Source organism: Chlorocebus sabaeus, chromosome 11 (genome assembly GCF_047675955.1).
Source record: "Chlorocebus sabaeus isolate Y175 chromosome 11, mChlSab1.0.hap1, whole genome shotgun sequence".
Classification (NCBI taxonomy): domain Eukaryota; kingdom Metazoa; phylum Chordata; class Mammalia; order Primates; family Cercopithecidae; genus Chlorocebus; species Chlorocebus sabaeus.
Window position 1 is genome coordinate 25,639,302 of NC_132914.1, and position 25,776 is coordinate 25,665,077.

At 39.3% G+C, this 25,776-nt stretch overlaps 1 protein-coding gene across 11 annotated transcripts in view; it reads right to left on the reverse strand.

Moving 5' to 3' along the window:
• The window catches only part of BCAT1 (branched chain amino acid transaminase 1), a 135,523-nt gene that overhangs the window by 62,497 nt on the left and 47,250 nt on the right, over positions 1-25,776 (reverse strand). For 6 of the 11 annotated variants that reach the window (XM_007967934.3, XM_073020551.1, XM_007967931.3 and 3 more), the window contains exons 3-5: positions 19,037-19,237; positions 6,100-6,210; positions 2,982-3,101 (exon numbers count right to left, since the gene is read on the reverse strand). In XM_007967934.3, the coding sequence (XP_007966125.2) occupies positions 2,982-3,101; positions 6,100-6,210; positions 19,037-19,237 (432 nt within the window). Of the gene's footprint in view, positions 1-2,981; positions 3,102-6,099; positions 6,211-19,036; positions 19,238-20,165; positions 20,249-25,776 lie in introns of those variants that run through there. The other 5 variants (XM_073020550.1, XM_007967933.3, XM_073020547.1 and 2 more) reach the window with 3 other exon arrangements.

Below are 25,776 nucleotides of genomic sequence, written 5' to 3' on the forward strand. Positions count from 1 at the left end.
CAACTTAGGAAGTCGATTTTTTAAAATTATTGATTTTTGAGGTCCAAAGTATATTCAAGTACATAAGTTGATAGAGTGTATAGTGAAAGAGAACCACTTGGCAGGCTTTTGTGCTAAGGTTCTTGAATGTGGGCGGGCATCAGAATCGCTCACCAGATCTCCTCAGAGTCTCTGGGGATTAGATTCCATATGTGTATTTTAAATAACACCTCAGTGATTCAAATGCAAAAGTTAAGAATTCCCTAATAGTGAGAATGATCATGACTACAAGATGGACCACAAAACCTGATTTAAGATCTTGTCTAACTTTAGATTATAGGATTTTGGCAGTCTGAAGAATTTACTAAATCATAGAGTTAGATACATAGATGTTCCTCAACTTGCGATGGGGTTACAAGTCAATAAACTCTTCCTAAGTTGAAAATATCCTTAAGGTGAAAATGCATTTAATATACCTAACCTACCAAACATCCATCATAGCTTAGCTTATCCTATCTTAAATGTGCTCGGAACAGTTACATTAGCCTATGGTAGGGCAAAATCATTTAAAACTGTATTATTTTATAATAAAATATTGATTATATCACATAATTTATTGAATACGTACTAAAAGTGTAAAAACAGAATGGTATGTGTACTCAAAGTAAGTTTCTACTGAACTCATATTGTTTTCACACCATCATACAGTCAAAAAATCCTGAGTAGGACCATTGTAAGTTGGAGTGCAGCTGTATTAGAAAACTAGATCAAGAGGAAGAGGAGGGAGATGTAAAAAAAAAAAAAAAAGAAAGAAAAAAGAAAACTAGTTCAATATATTTCATGAACAGTGACACAAAACTTATTAAAACATTAGCAAACTGAATACAGCAAGAGATAAAAAAATGGATTATTCACAATGACCAAGTAGGATTTAGCTTAGGAAAGTAAGGTTGATTTAACATCCAAAAATAAATTGATATAATTCATTCATTAATAATGTAATAAAGTATAAAACCACATAATCATGTCAAGAGATTCAGAAAAAGCAATTGACAAAAATCCAACATCCATTCATGACAAAAACTCTCAACAAACCAGGAATAGGAGTATCAGATCTTAGACTGAAAAAGTATCTCACAATAACTGGAAGGTAGTGCTTTAAGATCAGTAACAATGTTTCAACCAACTGTAAAAAGTACTTCTTCCTATCATAAAGTTAAAAATAGTATTAAAAGAAAGCCAAACATTGCATGTTCTCACTTCTAAGTGGGAGCTGAACAATGAGAACACATGGACACATGCAGGAAGTTGCACACACTGGGGCCTGTCGGGAGGGGCATGAGGAGGGACAGCATCAGAAAGAATAGCTAATGGATGCTGAGCTTAATAGGTGATAGGTTGATCTGTGCAGCAAACCACCATGGCACACGTTTACCTATATAACACACCTGCACAAGTACCCTGGAACTTAAAAGTTGAAAAAAAAAAAAAAAAAGGTTCAATTATCTTAAAACGTCAAAAAACTTATGAAAGTAGATGACTTTTTAAAATTGTCCCTATTCTTTAAAACTTGTCAGAGGGACTGCAATTCACAAAATTTATTATCTAGATCCTTAAAAGGCTTTCGAAAGGTATCAAGGATACCAAAGAAAACATTTCGGTATTTATTCCATGGCCCTATATATCTCTCTACCTTGTGCATTCATACAGCCTCGTAGAAAACCTGGTAACCCCACAACACTTAGTAGAGAACAGAATGGCTAGGCTATAGCAAAAGTGCCCTACCTCACTCTCTTACTCCGAATGTCTCCATATGTTCCCACTCTCTTTACCTGCCAGCCACATTCAATCTCCTTCCATCAATTATCCCTCAATATCACCCACTCTCAAGCCACCGCTGCCTAGCAGATACCAGAGACAAGTGACAGGGTCTTCATATAAACACACTCATCCACTCAAAAGGCCTTGGCCCCTCCAGGCAGACCCAATCCATGCCTTCGTTCACAAGGGCACCCAATGAAGAGACTGTGACCCACCAGGAAATCATAAAGTCATGTTATTTAAACCTACCATCCCAGCTCTTCAATTTCCTTCCTTAACTCCCACTGTGAACTTTATTTTCACCATTTTTCTATGTGAACTTTATTTTCACTATTTTTCTCCATTCTCACTCCGTGCCAAGTAATTCCAAGACTTTAGAAAAATGAAAAGTAGCAGCTCTCCCTCCCCGAAATTTTAAAACCATTTCTACCTCAGAGAAGTGCTGCCACAATGGGAGGCACTGCACTTGTAAACTTAGAATATCATGACTAGTCTTAATCGGGCAAGGCAAACAGCACTGCATTTATTCATGTATGTGCTGTCTGTGGCTGCTTTAGTACTGAAATGGCAGAGTTTAAGAATTCTTTCTGGTCAGGTGAAGTGGCTCACGCCTGTAATCCCAGCATTTTGGGAGGCCAAGGTGGGAGGATTGCTAGAGGCCAGGAGTTTGAGACCAGCCAGGACAACAGAGTGAGACATCATCTCTATAAAAAATTGAAAGATTAGCTAGGCATGGTGGCACATGCCTGTAGTACTAGTTACTGGGGAAGCTGAGGCAGGAGGATCACTTGAGCCCAGGAGGTCAAGGCTGCAGTCAGCCATGATCACGTCAGCGCACCCCAGCCTAAGCGACAAAGTGGAAAAAAATAAAAATAAAAATAAAAATAAAAACAGAGAGAGACCTTGTCTCAAAAAAAATAAAAGTTCATTTCCTACCTAAGGTCACAGAGATATTTTGTATTTCTTAATAAATGTCTTAGTGTTTTCTCACATTTAAGTATACAATCGAATTATAATTGATTTTGGGGTACAGTAAAAGGTAGGGATCTAATTTCTTACTAGAAATTATATGGCCACAAAGCCAAAAAATGTTTACTGTTTGGCTCTTTACAGAAAATGTTTGCTACCTCCAGTAATAACTTGCCCAGCAAAGCACCCCAAAATAAGGAGTCAGTTTGCACCTCAGTTCCGATGAATGTAGGACGAATATACAGACTAGCAGATGTTGAATATGGGACCCATTCTTGATCCAATTTTACAAGCTGTTGAATACACTCTAAGAGCTCTTCTTTGTCAAATACCTGAAAGAATGAAAAACATAACAAAATGACAGAATTTTCTCATAATGTGACAATAATAAATGATCCTCACTGAAGCATTTAGACTGTCAAAACAAAAAAAGTAGTAACAATCCCAACACAAAGAAATAAGAAACGTTTGAGGTGATGGATATCCTAATTATCCTAATATTTATTTATTTATTTATTTACGTATTTATTTATTTTAGATGGAGTCTTGCTCTTTTGCCCAGGCTGGAGTGCAGTGGCGCAATCTCGGCTCACTGCAACCTCCGCCTCCTGGGTTCAAGCAATTCTCCTATCTCAGCCTCCTAAGTAGCTGGGATTACAAGCGCCCATCACCATGCCAAGCTAATTTTTGTATTTTTAGTAGAGATGGGGTTTCACCATGTTGGTCAGGCTGGTCTCAAACCCCTGACCTCGTGATCCACCCACCTCGGCCTCCCAAAGTGCTGGGATTACAGGCGTGAGCCACTGCACCCGGCCCAATTTTTATTTATTTATTTCATATTTATTCTAATCATTACACAGTATATGCATGCATGAAAACATCACATGTACCTCATAAATATGTAAATTTATGGTACCAATAGAAAAAGCTTTTTAAGTAATAATAAAACCAAACCATTTTTTCTGTGATTTTCCCCCCAAAAATTGTGATGGGATGATGAGCCATCTACATGTGAAAGATAAGAAATTAGATCCCTACCTCTTACCATATCCCCAAATCAATTTTGATTGGATGATATACTTAAATGTGACAACATACTAAGACTTTTATTAAAAAGCACAAAATATCTCTGTGATCTTAAGGTAGGAAAGGATTCCTAAGTAGGAGCTGTAAAACACAAATCATAAAGGAAAAAATGGATAAAATGTGACTATTTGAAACTTAAGGACTTCCATTCTTCAAAAGATGGGAAAGCAACAAACAGGGTGAAGTTATTGGTCGCATGATCAACAAAGGATTTTAACTGGTATATATATTTGGATATCCCCAAAGTCAGTGAAGAGATAGATAACCCAATAGGAAAATGGGCAAACGCAAAGAGCACTTCATTTCTAAAGAAAAAAAATTACATCTACTAGATGGGTGATACTTTATAAAATAATTTAAATAGTCTCTGCTCACTTCCAAGGCAGAGAAACGTACTTTCAGAGACGTGATGGGTTACCTAAGGTAGAAATGAGTCAGTTATAAGCATCTGAGTAAAGTTCATAATGTCAGAATTTGTCTATTTAAATATTAACCTGTAACAGCAATAGTAGTATAGTAATGTTATAGAAACTGGGACTGCCAATCACATAGGTGAACCCTGTAGCACCTGCCTCAGCCCCTGGTATTGCTGTCTAGAGACAGAATTCAGTGAGAAGAGAACTTGACCACAAATAAAAAAAACCTGGATCTAATTTCGTGCCCTGTCCGTTTGCTCTGTGTGACTTCAGACAAGTCATTTAATCTCTCTGGACTGTTTTCTTCTCTGTACAAAGGCACTAATAAACTGTACAACGAATAACCTTCTTAGCAATGCCTTACTGCTGTGATTACACAGATAAGGATTGTGAAACCACATAACACAGTTGGTAGCAAAATTGATGTCTAACAAATATTACTTCCCTTTCCTTCTGGCCCCATTTTAAAGATCTTTTCCCAGTGATCTAGCTGTAATGGGTAGAAGAGCGAAACTATGACCTAGTCCAAAGAATTTACCTTAATTTCTCCTCTGCTACTATATTATGGCCTCCAAAGGAAGTGAGTGAAATGCGGGTTACAAAAATAGGCAGAGGAATGAAGAGCACTTGGATTTAGCTGTCCTCGGGCTTCCTGAATGCGTAGCTTGGGCTAAATCCCTGAAGCTGGGCACGGTGGCTCATGCCTGTTATCCCAGCATTTTGGGAAGCAGAGGCAGGCAGATCACTTGAGGCCAGAAGTTCAAGACCAGACTGGCTAACATGGTGAAATCATGTCTCCACTAAGAATAAAAATAAAAAATTAGCTGGGCATGGCTGCATGCACCTGTAATCCCAGCTACTAAGGAGGCTAAGGTACAAGAATCACTTGAACCCGGGAGGTAGAGGTTGTAGTGAGCCGAGATTGTGCCACTGCACTACAGCTTGGATGACAGAGCAAGACTGTCTCAAAAAAAAAAAAAAAATCTAACCCATCTTACAGTGATTTCTGCTCCATAACAAACACTGTGACAGCCACGATTCAATGGCCATGAGAAACTGTTTTGATATCTTTTTATCTCAAAACATTACTTAAGATAAAATATCGAAAAAATTAAGTTACTATATCTTGCTAGCATCTAAAGCAATTAGGCAAAAATATCCCCAAATTACCTGTGCTGCACACCATATTTTCCATTTGCAATATTAATTTCATGTGGTCTTCAAATGTTATTTTAGTTTGAGATATATTTTTCTTCCTCATTCTTTCATCTCTCACATGCATATGAATCCCCCACAGACACTGATTAAAAAAATTGTGGAATTGCCAAATGACATTATTTTCTTTGTTTTTTTTGTTTGTTTTGTTTTGTTTTGTTGTTTTGACAGAGTCTCGCTTTGTGGCTCAGGCTGGAGGGCAGTGATGTGATTATCTTGGCTCACTGCAGCCTCCACCTCCCAGGATCAAGCAATTCTCAGGCCTCAGCCACCCAAGTAGAGGAGACCACAGGCATGTGCCACCAAACCCGGCTAATTTTTGTATTTTTGGCACACATGGGGTTTCACCATGTTGGCCAGGCTGTCTCGAATTCCTGGTTTCAAGTGATCTGCCCACCTCAGTCTCCCAGAATGCTGGGATTATAGGAGTGAACCACCATGCCCGGCCATTTTCTTGTATTTTTACCTAACTAAAGTAGATCAGAAATAATGTTAATGTTCATATGGTTTGTACTGAATATTTATCTAATTATTCAGAAATTATTATTTGGTGGTCAACAACATGACTCGTTACATTAAAAGAAACACAAAAGAAACTCCTACATTTACATACCGGCAGAGTTGCCCTCACAGCAGATCGATACATTCTATTCATGTTGAGGTTTGGCCGAAACAGTCGAATTTTATTATCTACTCCTCGAAATGCCTTCAATCCTTCAAATAACTGGAGATAAAAACAGAAAAAATCTTAGAGGGTAACTACATGAAAACAACCCCTGTGTTCAAGAGACTGACTTTCCTATGGGCGCTCATAATATTCATCCCATAAAGCTGTTGACCTTGATCTCAACTTGAGATCATTAAATCCAAGAAAGCTAACAGTTGACTGGACTGGTAAAAACAATGGTTGAGGTGGGGGAAAGTTGTTTTATTATCAGAATTTGGTAGGAATTCTGAGTTCTCTTCTGCTTAGCAGGAGCCACACTGCTGAATAACACATTTAGGAGTTATTTAAGGGAGCAGGACGAAAACATCTAGAATTACGCAGCACAGGTTAATTCCCTAGGCAATGGAGATTGAAACCAACCAAAGGCCTTGTGGCACCGTGGCCCCCAAAGAGTACCCCCATATCCTTTCATTTAATCTTGTTCATTTGAGTGCTGGATAGTAGATAATCCAGATGTGATCAGAGTTAGTTCAGTCCCTAAATCACAGAAATCAGGCAACTCAAGACCATACTATGTTAGGCCATGTCACCTCCCTCAAACAAAGTGCTGTCCCCAACAAACCACTGAGCAGGGATTTGAAAAGACTTCAGTAGATACATACTGATAAATACAGAGAAAAGAGAAAAATCAATAATTTTAGTGGGAAAATTTAACACAGGTTCTCTAAGTAATTTATAGAACAAACAGGCTAAACCTTAGTAAAGATATGGAAGATATAAACAGTAGGAACAAGAAACTTCCCTAACTGACATAGAGAGAACTCTTACACAGACCAGCTGTAGAATTCACACATTTTCCAACCACAAGATAAGCCAGAAATCAGTACCAAAAATATGACTGGACGCCATCCATATTTTGGAAAATAAATCCACCACTAAATAAACCATAGGTCACAGAACAAAAATGGAAATTAGAAAATAAGTTAAACTGAATGATAAGGAAAAGTAAGGCCTTTAAAGATGTATATCCTAAAAACTTACGTGAGAAAAAAAGAAATACAAATCATGTATAATTAAAAAGCACAAAATTAGATGTTTTATTTAAGTGCAAATATATTATTGGTTTATTAAATATAAGAAGACTAAAGCTTCAGTTAAAAGATAAGTTTGTTAGATTGGACTCAGCTGACAGTATCTGAATCAAAAAGACGGAAAAAGATATATCATGCAAATACTTTCTTTTTTATTATTTATTATTTTTTTCTTTTTTTGAGACAGACTTTTTCTCTGTCACCCAGGCTGAATGAAGTTCAGTGGCAAGATCTTTGTTCACTGCAACCTCTACCCCCTGGGTTCAAGCAATCCTCCCACCTCAGCCTCCAGAGTAGCTGGGACTACAGGTGCGCACCACCACACCCAAGTTAATTTTTTGTATTTTTGTAGAGACGAGGTTTTGCCATGTTGCCCAGGCTGGTCTCAAACTCCCAGGCTGAAGTGATCTGCCTGCCTCGGCCTCCCAAAGTGCTGGGATTACAGGCATGAGCCACTGCACCTGGCCTGCAAATACTTTCTAAAATAAAACTGGCAAGGTTCCATTACTACTTACAAAACAAAAGACTTTAAGCCAAGAAGCCCTACTGAAGATAAAAAAGGCAACTTCAAGGTTGGGTGCGATGGTTCACGATTGTAATCCCAACATTTTGGGAGGCCAAGGCTGTTGGATCACTTGAGGTCAGGAGTTTGAGATCAGCCTGGCCAACATGGTGAAACCCATCTCTACCAAAAATATAAAAATTAGCCAGGCATGGTAGCACGTGCCTGTAGTCCCAGGTACTTGGGAGGCTGAGCCAGGAGAACTGCTTGAACCCGGGAGGCGGAGATTGCAGTGAGCCGAGATGCCACTGCACTCCAGCCTGGCAACAGAGTGGCAGCTTCCTAAGGTTCAATTTAAACTTCATAATTTTAAAACTATACATACTTAGAGTGGCTATTATCAAAAAGATAAAAGATAAGTATTAGTGAGGATGTGAGAACCCTTGTACATTGAGGGTAGTGGTGTAAATTTGTACAGTCATTATGGAAAACTTATTGAGATTCTTTCAAAAACTAAAAATAAGGCTGAGTGAGATGGCTCATTCCTGTAATTCCAGAACTTTGGGAGGCTGAGTTGGGAGGATGGCTTGAGGTGAGGAATTGGAAGCTGCAGTGAGCTATGATTGCACTACTGCACTGCAACCTAGGTGCAAAAAATTAATTAAACTAAATTAAAATTAAAATAGAACTACCATATGCTTCAGCAATCCAACTTCTGGGTATATATCCAAAAGCAGAGGTCCCCAACTTTTTGGCACCAGGGAACAGTTTTGTGGAAGATAATTTTTCCACAGGGATGAGCGTGGGGAGGTTTGCCAAGTGAAATTATTCTACCTCAGATCATCAGGGATTAGATTTTCATAAAAGGTGCACAACCTAGATCCCTGCAATGCACAGTTCGCCATAGGGTTCATGCTCCTATGAGACCCTAATGCTGCCACTGATCTGAGATGAGATGGAGCTCAGGTGGTAATGCTCACCCACAGCTGCTCACCTCCTACTGTGCAGTCCAGTTCCTAACAGGCCACACACCACTGCTGGTCCATAGCCCAGGGTTTGGGGACCCCATCCAAAGGAATTGAAATCAGTATGAGGTATCTGTACTCTCACGTTTATTGTAGCATTATTCACAATAGCCAAGATATAGAAGCAACCTGTCCACCAACAGATGAATGGATAAAGAAAACATGGTATGTATACACAATGGAATGTCATTTAGCTATAAAAAAGAAAATTCTGTCATTTACAGTGACATGAGGAACCTGTTGGACATTATGCTAAGTTAAACAAGTCAAGTGCAGAAAGACAAAAATACTGCACAATCTCACTTATATGTGGACTGAGAAAGTCAAAATGATGAAGTAGAGAAGTAGAGAGTAGAATGGCGGTTACCAGAGGAGTCTAGGGGTTGGGGAATTGGGAGATTTTGGTCAAAGGGAACAAAATTTCAATTAGACAGGAGGAATAAGTTTTGAAGACCTGTTGGACAGCATGGTGACTATAGTTAATAATAATGTATCATATATTTAAAACCTGCTAAGAGATTTAATTTCAAATGTTCTTATCACAAGAAATGATAAATATGTGCAGTGATGAGTATGTTAATTAGCTTGATTTAGTCACTCTACAATGTAAACATATATCAAAACACTATATTGTACTCCATAAATGAATACAATTATTTGTCAACTAAAAATTTAATACAAATTGTATGCACTTAATGACATGGCTTCAAAATGCATGTAAAGATTATGATAATCTCATTCAGTAACATAGATGCAAGATATACAAAAGGCTAACACAACATGGTCAAGTTGAATTCATCCCAGAAATGGAGATTGGTTTAACATTCTAAAAAATCAATTAATGTGATTCATTATATTAACAGTTTATGGGGGAAAAAATTATATGATCATCTCATTAGATGTAGCAAATGCATCTGATAAAATTAAACTAACTTTTATGATTTTTTAAAGTTTCCTAGATAACTAAAAAACAAAGATAACTTCCCTGAGTGACAAAGGATAGCTATAATAAGCTCGCAACAAACGTTATACTTAATGGTAAAATGTAAAGGCTTTCCTTATCAAATTGGGAACATCGCAAATTGCCTATTGCAACCACTTTAAGTATGTACAACCAGTATAAAGCAAGAATAATGAAATTTAAAATACCAGCTTGGAGATGAAAAAATGTAACTGTCATAGATCATAAAACATAGATGATACAATTACAGAGATAGAGAACCCAGAAAATCTGACAGATAATCTTTGGAAATCAACTGTTTAGGCAAGCTGGCCAGATGCAAAATTATATTCCTATATAATAGCAGCAGTTAGAAAATAAAAACACTATTTACAGTAGAATTAAAAGATAGAATACTTAAGTGGAGAAAAATCTAACAAAAGAAGTGAAAGATCCATGAGGAAAATATAAAACTTTACCAAGTTATTAATGTAGAAAGCAATTTCATGCTCATGGATAAAAAGCCTCAATATTATAAAGATGTTGATTTTCCCCAAATTGATTTATGTATTCAATGTAATCCAAATGAAAAAAAAAAAAATCACATTAGGGCATTTTATTTTCTTTTAACAAACTGCATGACAAAAGTTTATCAAGTTGATAAACTAAATCTACAAATTATATGGAAGGAAAATGACCAAGAATATCCAAGGCGCTCTTGGAGAACAAAGTGGAAGCACCTTTCCTAGCAGGCAACGCTCATTATAATGACTGAGAGACCCAGACTGTGGCATTTATGCAGCCAAGTAAAAGAACTGAACACAAACAGAGATCCAGAAGCAAACTCATGTGTACATGACAAAGGTATCATCGTGACATATCAGAAGGGAAAGAACTGTCTTTTTAAATGGTCCTGGGAAAACCGGGTATACATAGGTGGAAAAAAATTGGGCTCCTACTTCATACAAAAATCAGCTTCTAGGATTAAAGACCTAACTCTGAATGACAACATCAATACTATAGGATGTCTTTATAATATAAGGTCAGGAAAAGAGTCTTTAAAGACACAACAAATCCCAAACATAAGGCAGATTGACAAAACTGCCTTTAATTTAAATGTATTTCTTGTCATCAAAAAATTATAAAGACAGCAATAAAAAAGTGAACAAAAAACTTGAACAAGTGGGCACTTCAAATAAGAACATATTTAGCAACCCAATAAACATATGAAAAGGCAAGCTGGGAACCGTGGCTTACGCCTGCAATTCCAGCACTTTGGGAGGCTGAAGCGAGAGGACTGCTGGAGCCCAGGAGTTCGAGACCAGCCTGGGCAACATGGTGAGACTTCGTCTCTACAAAAAATTTAAAAATTAGCTGGGCACGATGGAGTACACCTGTGGTCCCAGCAACTAAGGAGGGTGAGGTAGAAGGATCACTTGAGCCCAGGAGGTAAAGGCCACAGTGAGCTGCACCCCAGTCTGGGTGACACAGCAAGACCTTGTCTCAAAAAATAAACAAATAAATAAAATCTGCCAAATGGCCAAATCTGCATTCATATTCATACTTTGTTCTTTCAAGTAAAAATGGTGCTCGATGAAAAGAGTAGTTCCACTTACAAACTCACGACAATCACATAACTGCTTTTCCTTGAAACAACCATAGTACTTACATATGTAAAAGTGCTTTATGTGACATTGCTATTTTATCACACAGAATATTAAAATGACATTTGCTCAAGAGCCAAGATTTAATAAAAATAATAATTGTTACTGTTTCACCAAGAACATTCTGAGGGAAAACTGTTATTCTTTTTATACTGCAATGGATGGCAGTAAAGAACATAATGACTGAGCCAGCACTTTGGGAGACCAAGGACAGAGGATCTATTGAGGCCAGGAGTTCAAGACCAGCCTGGGCAACATAGTGAGACCCTGTCTCTTAAAAAAAAAAAAAAGGGGGCCGGTCATAGTGGCTCACTTGCCAACATGGTGAAACCCAGTCTCTACTAAAAATACAAAAATTAGCCAGGCATTGGTGGCAGATGCCGGTAATCTAAGCTATTCAGGAGACTGAGGCAGGAGAATTGCTAGAACCCAGGAAGTGGAGATTACAGTGAGCTGAGATCATGCCACTGCACTCCAGCCTGGGTGAACGAGAGAGACTCTAGCTCAAAACAAACAAACAAATATATATTATATATAATATATATAAAATATATTTATATAATATATATAATATGTATTATTATATGTATATATATAAAAAACTTGATGGGCTCCTTAGGTTTATCATCCCAAGAGCAGACACCACTAGTAGGGTACCCAGGTCTAAGTCCAAAGGATAGGCAAAGGTCATCTGCCTGCAGGTGGTATGGGTATCTATGCAGTGTCTGCAAGACCCCTTGTAGCACAGGGCAGAATTGCGATGGGAAGAGATATGGAGTGGACCATGTCATCTCTGTCTATACGTAGATCCCAGGCCCCACAAATGTTAGGGTTGGTCCTTCCTGGATAGATCTTACATAATACTAAGCTCAAACAATAAGGGGTATTCACACGTGCACAAGCACACACACACATGCACCCACACACACAATATATATATTTATTTTTTCATTTACATTAAGTTCAAAAAGAGGCAAAACTATAAAGTTAAGAATCCACACACTCCATAAAGGAAAGCCAAGAAAGATTATCACAAAAGTAAGGATAATGGTTACCAGTAGAAAGATACAGAGTTTGTGATTTGAATGGGACATGCGAGGGCTTCTGTGATGTTCAACCGTTCTGTTTCTTTATCTGGATGGCAACTATGAGCATTCATTTATTAGTACACATTAAATAGTACATACATGTCTTATCCATTTTTTTAATTATGCTTTATTTCACTAAATATTTATTTAAACCTGAAAATGAAGTGCCTATTGTCAACTTTTCATTTCCTTTAATCCACATTCCCTACTCACAGTTCGCGTCTCTCCTCCACTATTTGAAACCTTCACAATTATCACTATTTGAAACCTTCAGATATTAAAAATTACTTTCAGATATTAACAGAAACCACATGTAGTTGCAGCTCTCAAAATAAAATGGATTCTAGACTCAATAGGTCCGATGATTGGAGGAGAAACATGTTCAAGGATATTACTCCTATTCAATTTTACATTTAAAAAATGAAACTATTATTGAACTTAAAAGTCAGGTTGACATTGAATCATGTGATGTCCTAAGTCTATCAGTCTAAGAGAAACAGTAATATCTATGAAAAAGCCTGAAACATAAATGGAATAGATGTTTCACCACAATCTTTGGGAAGAAACTCTTTGAAATAAAATCCCTGCCTAACTTTTCATGTGGGGGTTAACAAAGAAAGAAAACAGGCCAGGCGCAGTGGCTCATGCCTGTAATCTCAGCACTGAGGCAGGCAGATCACTTGAGGTCAGGAATTTGAGACTAGCCTGGCCAACATGATGAAACCCTGTCTCTACTAAAAATACAAAAATTAGCCAGGTGTGGTGGGGGGCACCTGTAATCCCAGCTACTTGGGAGCCTGAGGGAGGAGAATCTCTTGTAGCCAGGAGGTGGAAGTTGCAGTGAGTTGAGATCAGGCCACTGCACTCCAGCCAGGGTGACAGAGCAAGACCTTGTCTCAGAAAAAAAAAAAGAAAGAAAACAATTCTTTGAGAGCAAGGTCATGGCTAGTTTGCTTGCCATCCTATTCCAGGCACCCTGCACAGTCCTGGGCACATAGTAGCCACTCAACATTTATTAAACAGGTAAACAGGGAATGAAATGAATATGATTGGTGAGAAAATCCAGGGACACTGAAGTTCTCTCCACAAGGCAATCACACTTCCTAGATTCCTATGACACTATAATAATGATGATATAGGAGTTAAGAAGAAATCACTTGCAGATAGTGAGGGTACAAGAGTCCTCAGTACGGTTTTTGTTTTAAGGAAAAGCAGCCCCTTTCTAACGAAGAGCAGCCTGTAAAATCGAGCTGCAGACATAAATACCCACAGCTATGTCAATCATGTTCAAGATGGTGGCTCCATCTTCCCTTCTCTTTGTCAGCCACCTGTACAGTAAGGAGCAGACAAGATGGCGCCAATCAACTGGCAAGCCTATTTGCATAATAAGATTAGGGTGGGGCAACCAGACTTCCCGGTGCGCTATTTAAACGTCATACTTGATCAAACCAATCTGTTAGCCCTAAGTAAATCAGACACTTCCTCCTCAAACCTGACTATAAAATCCAGCTCATCCGCTGCTGGATGGTCTTTTCCACTCGAAGATCCCTCTCTCTCTACAGAGAGCTGTTTCTCTTTCTCTTCTGCCTATTAAACCTCCACTCTTAAACTTCTCGTGTGAGTCTTTGTCCTAAATTTTCCTGGCATGAAATGACGAACCCCAAGGTTTATACCCTAGACAACGCAGTCACTTCAATATCTGGCCTGTGAAATCCTAGAACCCAATCTGGCACTCAGAGGAAAACAATACATCCACTGTATCTCCCCATTTATCACTGATGTATCTCGCAGACTGTATTTTCCATGAAATAGCCATACAATATTTCCAGTCCCCCATGGTCTTCCAGAACCCTGACCTTCCTCATCAAGAAGTGGAGTGCTTTTTTCCTCCTTTTGAACTTGGACAGGCCTTTGTAACCATCATGACTGGTAAGAGTAAGGCAGAAATAATACTGTGTGATTTACAGTTCCTGGCTGGTAACTCCCATAGCCCTTGTTACAGTCTTTTGTTATAATGCTGGGTGTGTTAGGCCTCAGGGGCAGGAAGCAGAATCTCTCTGACCTCCTGTCCTCCTTTCTGACTGTGAGTCTTAAGATCCTCTCCAAAGGCGCTGGGTGGCTCATGCCTGTTGTCCCAGCACTTTGGGAGGCAGAGGTGGAAGGTTTACTTGGGCCCAGGAATTCAATACCACCCAAGGCAACATAGCAAGACCCAATGTTATATTTTAAAAATAATGAAATAAAACATGAAACCCTTTCCAGTGAGGGTCCTGCCTCATACCCCAGGGGAATGAATATTGACGTTAAGCTTCCATAAAAACCCAAAAGAATGAGTTCAGTGAGCTTCCGGATAGTGGAACATATGGAGGTTCCTAGAGGGTGGCACACCCAGGGAGGGCATGGAAGCCCTGCACTCCGTCCCCCAATACCTCGCCCTACACATTGCTTCATCTGTACACTTTGCAATATCCTTTATAATAAACCGCTAAACCTAAGTGTTTCCCTGAGTTTTGTGAGCCACTCCAGTAAATTAATCAAACCAGAAGAGGGGGTCATGGGAACTCCAACTTGATGCCTGTCAGTCAGACATTCCAGAGGCCAGGACTTGTAACTGGTGTCTGGGCCGGGTAGGGGTGGTTAGGGTCTTGGGGAATGAGCCCCCAACCCATGGGATCTGGCGCTATTTCCAGGCGCATAATGTCAAAGGTGTTTGGACCAGAGCGACTCCATCCTGATTAGGGGCTGGGAAAACAAGGCTGAAACCTATTGGGCTGCATTCTCAGGAGGTTAGTATTCTAGGTCAGGATGAGATAGGAGGTCGGCACAAGATACAGGTCACAAAGACCCCACTGATAAAACAGGATGTGGTAAAGAAGCTAGCCAAAACCTGCCAAATCCCATATGGCAATGCAAGTGATCTCTGGCCATCCTTGCTGCTCATTATAAGCTAATTATAATGCATTAGCATGCTAACAGACACTCCTACCCGTGTCATGACAATTTACAGAGGCCATGGCAATGATGGGAAGTTAACTTACAAGGTCTAAAAAGGGGAGGAACTCTCAGTTCCAGGAATAGCCCATCCCTTTTCTGGAAAATTTATGAATCATCTACCCCTTCTTTAGCAAATGATCAAGAAATAACCATTAAAATAGCCAACCAGTCACCATCAGAGCTACTCTGTCTATGGAGTAACCATTCTTTTTTTCCTTTACTTTCTTAATAAATTTTCTTTTACTTTATGGACTTGCCCTGAATTCTTTCTTGTGCAACATCCAAGAATCTTCTCTTGGGGTCTGGATTGGGACCCCTTTCCTGTAACAACAGTGTGGGAATTGAATTGGAGGACACCCAGCTGGGGTTCACTGCTCGGTGGGGGGGAGAAATCTTGGTCTTGTTTTTCAAAAACATTTTTCAAATGTGATTTGAAAGACCAAATCACATCTTTGGTCACAGAAGTCTCCTATGTTGACTATTGTTGTGGTGGTGTGAGAGTAGAGGCAAAACTCAGTTGGACCATTTTTCCTGAAAGAGTAATTTTGAGGCTAGGGCGTAAACAGCAACAGAGCTTCCATCTGGGCTCAGTCAGCTGAGACATACGGATTTTGGGCCCTAGGTCAGCACATAAGAAGGCTGCCTACTCTGTGACCGTCATGCTGAGGAGACCACATGGAGAACAAATAATGCCGGAAGAGCCTTCAACTCCTTGAGTTTTGCAGCCCAGATGGCAATGAAAGTGACCTCTGGTCATCCTCGCTGTTCATTATACACAAATTATGAATCATTAGCATGCTAAGAGACACTACCACCAGTGCTATATGAGTTAGGAAGCCTGTAAGCCGACTCTAACCCCAGCCACTGACAGCAACGATGTGACAGACCCCAAGCCATCCTAGTCAACCCTAGAAACATGAAAAATAATTTAAAAATAATGCTAGTAATTTTAAGCTATTAATTTTGTCACATGGTGGTAACTATGCAATATACAATCCAGTTATTAATACAAAACATTTATTTTACTTATATTGTAAGCAGAAGACTAATAATAAAAGATTTTGGTTTTTAACAAAGGATAACAGTCATTTGAGAGTTTTTTAAAACTACTCTAATTACAAAAATCTAAATTGGCAAAACTAACCAAAGTAGAATGAATTCCAACTCATCTAAATAGATGGCCAAAGAGGAGGGGTTTTTTTGTTTGTTTGTTTGTTTTAATAGAGTCAGGGTCTCACCATATTGTAGCCCAGTAGGTCTCAGCCTTTTTTTACCCAGCCCCTATTCAGGATGGAGGCACTCTGGTTTGAACGACTCTGACATTATCTACGTGGAAATAGCACCAGATCTAGTGGGTCGAGGGCTCATTTCCCAAGAACCCCATCTCCCCAGAACTGCTGAAGTTGCAGGTATGAACCACCCCACCCAGTCTTCAAAGAGTTTTCAAAAACCAGTGACCACCAAAATCTTTTTTAACTTCCAGAAATGACATTAAATCACTTCTCATTTACTTCCCATAGGCCAGCAATTCCCAACATGTGGTCCCTGGAGCGACAAAATTAACATGACCTGAAAACGTGTTAGAAATGAGAAACTCTGGAGGTGTAGTCAGGTGATTCTGATGCATATTAAGTGTGAGAACCAGTGACTTGGGCTTGGACATATTCTTTCTTTCAAATTTAAAACCACATCGCCAGGTGCAGTGGTTCATGGCTGTAATCCCAGCACTTGAAGAAGCCAAGGTAAGAGGACCACTTGAGCCCAGGAGTTTGAGACCAGTCTGGGCAACACGGCAAAACCTAGTCTCAACAAAACACATAAAAATTAGCCAGACATGGTGACATGTGTCTGTGGTCCCAGCTACTCAGGAGGCTGAGGTAGGAGGATTGCTTGAGCCCAGGAGGTTGAGGCTGCAGTGAGCCATGATCATGCCACTGCACTCCAGCCTGGGTGACAGAGCGAAACTGTCTGGAAAGAAAGGAAAGAAAGGGAAGAAAGGGAAGAAAGGGGAGAAAGGGGAGAAAGGGGAGAAAGGGGAGAAAGGGAGAAAGGGAGAAAGGGAGAAAGGAAGAAAGGAAGAAAGGAAGGAAGGAAGGAAGGAAGAAAGAAAGAAAGAAAGAAAAGAAAGAGAGAGAGAAAGAAATGACATCATTGTCATTGACATCGTTGACATCACACTTTATTTCACGTGTTCTTTATTATACCTTATGACATGGTGAGGGCTTGTGGGAAATAATGAAAGAACTCATTCAAATTGACCTAAGAGGAAGAGATGGGAACAGAAACTTAAGATTCCTAAATTCAACATTTTGTGGACATATATATATAGACTGTGAATATCTTTCCAAAATTATATGAATTTATAATTTTGAAGGAGTTAATTGCAAAAGCATCCTAGTAATTTTGGTGTATACATTTAGGGGTTACATAACAGAAGGAAGCTTCTCATTGGAACCTCAGCTCTACCCTTAATGCTGTGTAATATTCGTCAAGAAGCAACTCTTCTGAGCCTCCTTTTATAATGGATGAGACCACTGCTTCAATGGTTAATTATTATTGCTAACAACTGGGCTCTCACTATGTGCCAGACATGACTGTACATGCTTAAATTACTTTATTTTATACTTATGAGATCACTATAAGATAGGTATTATAACTACCCCAATTTTATAGATAAAGAAATTAAAGCACAAATGATTAAATTCCCCAAGTCATAAAGGTTCCTGCGGAGCAACTGAGACTGAATTTGAGCCCAAGAAGTCTGACTTCAGAATCTGAATGCTTAATCACATGCCTTCTCACTGAAGGTAATTAAATGAGATGATTCTATATGGAACATAATACAGAATGTATTACAGGAATTCAATAAACAAAAGTCATTATTTTATCATTATATCTATTAATATTTTACTATTACCATATTTTAACACTTAATAGGAAGACTATTATTATTTCCAGCACCCCTATTATGCTGGGAAAGATGTCCAAATCATTGAAAAGTAAAATACAATGAGAATCAAGATAATGGGAAATATATTGTGCATCTGGTTAACTGTGTGTCCCGAAAAGGACCAGGGAAAGAATTCTCTAAACATTTTATGCTTATAATTATTTCAACTCATGCCTGAAGGAGGACATTTAATTACATGTTCCTTAACATGCATAACTAGACATTATTGCTGGTCATGAAAGCATGGAGTGAACATTAAAATCTAATCATAATATGGTTCTCAATGACTCTTTCTCAATTATTAGAAGATCTAAGAAGAGAGGTGACTTATTAAAATATCAACAGTGCTGGCTTTTTAATTGCCAATTTTCCCACCAGCTGTCCTTTCTGTTTGCTCTAAATAATTTTTTATTGACATCACAGAAAACACAAGATTATCTGAAAAATTAGCTGCTAAGATTGATCTTCAATCCAACTGTCTACTGGAAAATTTTTAAAGACATTTTTGGCTTCCTCTGGTAACTATGATAAAGCCCTACACTGCACAAGAGCTATCTTAGCAGGAGAAGCTATTTAGCACCCACAGTGAAGTGCAAGCATGTCACTCTCTTTCATTCCCATGTACTTACTTCCACTGCATAGTGCAAAGCCGATGAGCCAGGGTGCAATGACAGGTTCTGAAGAGGCTTGATGTGAGGTTTCTCCCAACCAAACTCTGAGGACCACTCCACCACCAGCATGTGATCCGTGAACACAGTTCCAAAAACCAGATTATTGGGGTCTGGTTTTTCCTTTAAAATGGTAGCTGGTGTGACTATTAGGTCTTTAGCCTGGGGAAGAAAAATCATCACTATTTAAAGAAAAGTTAGCACTCGCTGGCTAGATGCTACAGAGGGCAAAAAGGGAAATCAGTTGACTTTTAAATGTTGGCAGCTAACACAGAAATTTAACACTCTGAGCTGAACAAATCATGCCTGCATTCAGAATTCGGCCAGTTATTCATAATCTCTGCAATGTACACTGCCTAATAGAATATCAGAACCCAATTTCAGTGATACATAGAGGAGGGACAAAATAGCAGATTGGGTAAGATGATGCGAAAAAAGAATACAACCCTTTTTCACTCCTTTTTCACTCTCATCGTAGGACTCATGTTGAGTATTTGGAAAAGAGGAAAAAGATGTTTTCCCTAATAAAAAATGGCAACACTCACAATGATTTGTTAAACTAAAATGAGTGTCATTAAGTACTGAACTGCTACTTAGCAATGGTTACACTCCAACTGCCCCAAAGAATTGTTGGCATAAGCCTTCAAAATCCTCTGGGTGCACTGGAGAAGAAATGAGCCGAGCGAAGCAAATGTTTTCCTCTTTGAAAACAGGAAAATTGAGAATGAACACTAAGATATAAATCCTCTATTCTGTGTGGAGGAAACAGTGAACAAAGGAACTCTTATTTAAACAAAGATAAATCAGAGTAATAGGAAACAACTCCCCACAAGCAGCATCTCACCAGCTCCCCACACAGCCAGTTTGCCCACTGCAAATGGCCAAACATTAAGTATACAAACTGCATGCGATACCACCGCTACACTTTATAGCAGCTGTGGAATGCTGACAAAAACACAGGAGACCAGCACTTTGCAAAGCTGAGGCACGCGGATCACAAGCTCAGGAGATTGAGACCATTCTGGCTAACACGGTGAAACCCCGTTTCTACTAAAAGTACAAGAAATTAGCCAGGCGTGGTGGTATGCACCTGTAGTCCCAGTTACACTGGAGGCTGAGGCTGGAGAATCGCTTGAACCCGGGAAGCGGAGGTTGCAGTGAGTCAAGATCGTGCCACTGCATTCCAGCCTGGGTGACAGAGCAAGACTCCTTCTACAAAAAAAAAAAAAAAAGAAAGAAAGAAAGAAAAGAAAAGAAAAAAGAAAAAAAAGAAACACAAGGGAAGGAACTTTTTGATCTGTTAAAAAAAAAAAAAACAGGGGCAAGTTCAATCTGTAACAAGTTGTGATGGGATGTCAAACTCCATCTCTTTGAATATACAAAAATAGGCATTTCCCTCCCAAATTAAATACAGACCTTCACTTTACTTCATCAGCTCTTATCATTATTTTAAAAATGATCTAATTCTGCTTAATTCACTGCCTTGCAGCTACCTGAGTCATTTGATATATTATGAATGACAGTAAATTATATTTTTAGAATAGTATTCAGGCTGAAAACATATTCTAAAACAACCAGAAAGCTCATATTACAATGACACGAAAGGCATTAAGGACAGAATATTACTGTACTGTTCAAGCTAGTCTACTAATGCTACTTTGTCATATGCCAATAAAATGTCAAGTTTCAATAAAAAATTGACTTTGTTCTACCACTATTATTATCATTTTGTATTTTTTTAGAGACAGGGACTCACTGTGTTGCCCATGCCGGTCTTGAACTCCTGCGCTCAAGCAATCTGCCTGCCTTGAACTCCCAAAGTGCTAAGATTACAGGCGTGAGCTACTGTGCCCAGCCTGTTTTACCACTATTTAATTCAAGTAAAAATGTTAAGACTCTTTACTGAGTATCATAAGTTTACTTAAAGAAATATATTCCGGCTAAATTATTTTTATCTTTGAATCCCTTTTCTCTCCCGTTATCCTCTGGACGAGGTAGGGTGTCAGGCAGACTTTACTTGCAGATCAAATGCAACCAGCTGGCCTGTTTGGGAATTAAAATGTTATTAGAACATAGTCACACCATTCTTGTATCTTCCATGGCGGCACAGCCAACTAGTTGTAACAGAAACCTGATGGCCCTCAAGCCTAAAATATTTATCATCTAGCCATTTAAGAAAGTTTAGCAGGCCAGGCGCAGTGGCTCACCCTGTAAATCCAACATTTGGGAGGCCGAGGAGGGTGGATCACCAAAGGTCAGGAGTTCGAGATCAGCCTGGCAAACACAGCGAAACCCTGTCTCTACTAAACATACAAAAATTAGCTGGGCGTGTGGTGGGCACCTGTAATCCCAGCTACTTGGGAGGCTGAGGCAGGAGAATTGCTTGAACCCGGCAGGCAGAGGCTGCAGACAGCAGAGACGCGCCAATGCACTCCAGCCTGGGCAATAAGAGTGAAACTCCATCTCAAAAAAAAAAAAAAGAAAAGAAAAGAAAGAAAGTTTAGCAACCCCTATTCTGGACTATTCAGACAAGAAGTCTGGCTAGAGTATTCACAGCTGAATTCCAAAGCTAACACAGTGCCTACCACACAGAATAGCAAAGGTTTCTTAAATACTGAAGATGTCTGCCTGCTTTCAGATACACTCACAGAAGATGTCCAGGATTTAAAGAGAGTGAAATTCTAACACAAATTTTTTATTACATGAATAGTTTCACAGTATTCTTGGGCAATAAACACTTGATTTGCCTTAGTTAGCTTTTATCAGTGAATGGGGAGGACCCTGGGCTAAGAAACATTTGGAGCCATATCAATACAGTAAGACAAACTTAATGCAAATTTTCTTCTACTAAGACTACTTAGTAAAAGGGGAGGGGTAGTAAAACACAAAACAAAAACAGAAAGATGAGAGTGGGTGACAAGAACGATTATGGTCCAGCATACATAATTTTCAGTTTTCTGAGACCTCTCCTTAAAATACCCACAGGACCGACAATAATCCACTATCCAGAGAGATTAAATTACTGGCAAAGCAGTGATAGAATAAGATCATTTTTAACCTCAAATAAGTGTTCTTATAATTAGAACTTCATAATATCAGTTAAATTTCCGACAATTAAAGATAAATTATTACATTAGTAGGTATGAGTTCTATTTCGGTAAACTGCTACATTATTTCATAAGACACATTATTTCTTAATGATATGAATGGCAACCTCTAACTTTCTAATTTGTACCTAAGCACTGCCCTATATCCAGTTTTGTTTTGTTTTGTTTTTTTCTTTTAGACGGAGTCTCACTCTGTCATCCAGGCTGGAGGGCAATGATGTGATCTGGGCTCACTGCAACCTCCGCCTCCCAGGTTCAAGTGACTGTCCTGCTTCAACCTCCCAAGTAGCTGGGACTACAGGCATATGCCACCACACTCCACTAATTTTTGCATTTTGGGTAGAGACGGGGTTTCACCATGTTGGCCAGGCTGGTCTCAAACTCCTGACCTCAGGTGATCTACCCATCTTGACTTCCAAAAGTGCTGGGATTACAGGTGTGAGCTACCACGCCCAGCCTATATCCAGTTTTTCAAAGTAATATACGATTAGGTGGCTTCAAAATCTCATCACGAACTTCCCTCTATTTGGAAAAAAAAAATTCTGCAACTCTGGAAACTAAAAATAAGAACTTCTAACCTGAGCTCAAAGAGAAATTACCTAGGAATACTAAATTACTAGGTGATAGAGTTGAATAAAGTTCAAGCGTAAGCAAGCAATATTAGCTGAAGATGTGTGACTCGTTTGGGGCAGATATGAAATGTAGTTTTAAGGGAACAATTCCTTTCCTAAAGGAAACAAATTTTATAAACAATTTTTCTCCGTGTTCTTTAAAAACTATTTTCTTTTTCTAGATTTTCTTTCCAAAGATAAACAAAAATATTTTGTCAAATGATACTTTCTTCTGCATAATTAATCTGTCTCTTTCCCATGCTCCACATTCCCTGATTGTTTGGGTGAGGGAGAAGGGACAAGATGGAGGAAGGTGAACAAGAAGGCATAATCCATGTTGCTTCCGGGTTATTCCTCACCAACTTTCCCGCGCACGGAAAACGTAGCCTGCCCCCGGGAAGATGCAGATCAACCGAGCATGCGCCAGGTGATGTCAATCCGAAGAGATGGAAACTTACCCGGCCACGCCTACAGAGACACCCCTATCACGCCCTTATCCCGCCCACTGCCCTCCCCCTTCCAGTACCAATGCTTAAAGGTCCGCGGCCGGCAGGGGCCGGTGTGACTTCTTCGGCCCCCCACATTCGTGGACCGGAGAACATCACCCGAGAGCGCCAGCGCGACTTCCCTGGCCCCCCACACCTGAGGACCAGAGAACCTCGTCCGAGAGTGTATGCTTATTTGCAATAAAAGACTGCCACTTTCTTATGTACTTTGGCCTCATGTTTAATTACTTAGCTCTCCTGAATTAAGTTACATTAAATTAAATTAAATTAAAACACTGATGACATCGAAGTCAGGATGTTTCACATCATATGTTTGTGGAAGAATCTGGAATGCCACAATAACTGATTGTGAAACGGCAAGAAATAAGGACAAAGACAGAGCATATAAAAAACAACTTCCTAATTCAAAGTTTGCAGTTGGGTAATCATTTGTTCTGAAATAGGGAGGCTCAGGGTAGGGAAGCGTAAATTTGTTGAAAGCACCTGAGAACTGTTTCAGCCAGGGTTCAGTCAACACTTTTTTTTTTTTTTTTTTTTTTTTGCTCTGTTGCCCAGACTGGAGTACATTGGTGCAATCTCAGCTCACTGCAACCTCCGCCTCCCTGGTTCAAGCAATTCTCTTGCCTCTGCCTCCCAAGTAGCTGGAATTACAGGCGTGCACCACCACACCTGGCTAATTTTTGTAGTTTTAGTAGAGACGGGGTTTCACCATGTTGGCCAGGCTAGTCTCAAACTCCTGACCTCAAATGATCCACCCGCCTCAGCCTCCCAAAATGCTGGGATTACAGAGGTGAGTCACCACGCCCGGCCTGTCAACACCTTTTGCTCACCATCGTATAGCACATTTGCTCTTCTCTTCGTTGGCCACACTTTTCAAAAATCAAGTCTGCATTACAACTGTATCGGACATTTCATAACTTTATTCTAGGTTCCTCTGTATTATTCTTACTCCATTTGGAAAGCCTTAGGCACCATGCTCATCTTTTAGAGATATTCTTTTAAAATCTAATAAAGATGATCATGAAGAGAACTACAGATTTGCAGTGTGGCATTCTGTGGAGATACGTGAAGCTGGAGGAACTGGAAAAAACAGATGGCTGACCTCTTTCAAAGGAGGAGGATCCTAGAGTCCACAGAAAGATTCGCCAGGATGTGTAACAATGTATCTCATTGCTAGGCCCTGCTGCAAACCTGCATCCTCATTGTAATATAACTGCATCATAACTGGGGAGGGGAGAAGCAATATGAAAACTACCCAAGAGAGAACCAAAAGGCAATATGAAATGTTATAAATGATGTAGATTAACAAAAAGGTAGAAAAATCTGTCAAAAGCAACCACAGTTAGAATGGCTATTATTAGAAAGACAAAAAATAACAGATGCTGATGAGGATGCAGAGAAAAGAGCTCTTATACACTGTTGGTAAGAATGTAAATCAGTATATCTACTATGGAAAATGGTATGAAGTTTTCCAAAAAAAACTAAAAGTAGAATGACCATATGAACCAACAATCCTACTACCGGATATTTTCCAAAGGAAAGGAAATCAGTATACCAAAGGGATATCTGCACTCCCATGTTTATTATAGCACTCTTCACAATAGTCAAGATGTGGAATCAACTTAAGTGTCCGTCAACGAACAAATAAAATGTGGTGCGTATATACAACGGAATACTATTCAGCCATTTAAAAAAGAGTAAAATTGCGTCATTTGTAGCAATGTGGATGGAACTGGAAGTCATTATGGTAAGTAAAATAAGCCAAATACGGAAAAAAAAAAAACCACAAAAATAAATATTGCATGTTCTCACTCATATGTGAGAAGTAAAAAAAAGTTGATCTCATGAAGGTAGAGAGTATTAATAGAATGATAGATATCAGAAGATGGCATGGGATGGGGAGGGTGTAGGTGGAGGGAGAGAGGTTGGTTAGTGAGTACAAACATGCAGTTAGATACAAACAATAAATTCTACTGTTCACAGCAGAGTAGGGTGATTATAGTTAACGACAATGTAGGCTCTCTCTCTATATATGTATATATATGTGTATATATGTGTGTGTGTATGTGTGTGTGTGTGTGTATATATATATATATATATTTTTTTTTGAGACAGAGTCTTGTTCTGTCACCCAGGTTGGAGTGCAGTGGCGTGATCCTGGTTCACTGCAACCTCTGCCTCCCAGACTCAAGCGATTCTCCTGCCTCAGCCTCCTGAGTAGCTGGGATGACAGATGCGCACCACCACACCCGGCTAATTTTGCATTTTTAGTAGAGATGGGGTTTTGCCATGTTAGCCAGGCTGGTCTCAAACTCCTGACATCAAGTGATCCACCCGCCTTGGCCTCCCAAAGTGCTGGGATTACAGGGGTGTGCCACAGTGCCTGGCCTTACATATGTTTAAATAGCTGGAAGAGAGAACTTGAAATGTTCCCAACACATAGGAATGCTAAATATTCAAGGTGATGGACACCACAA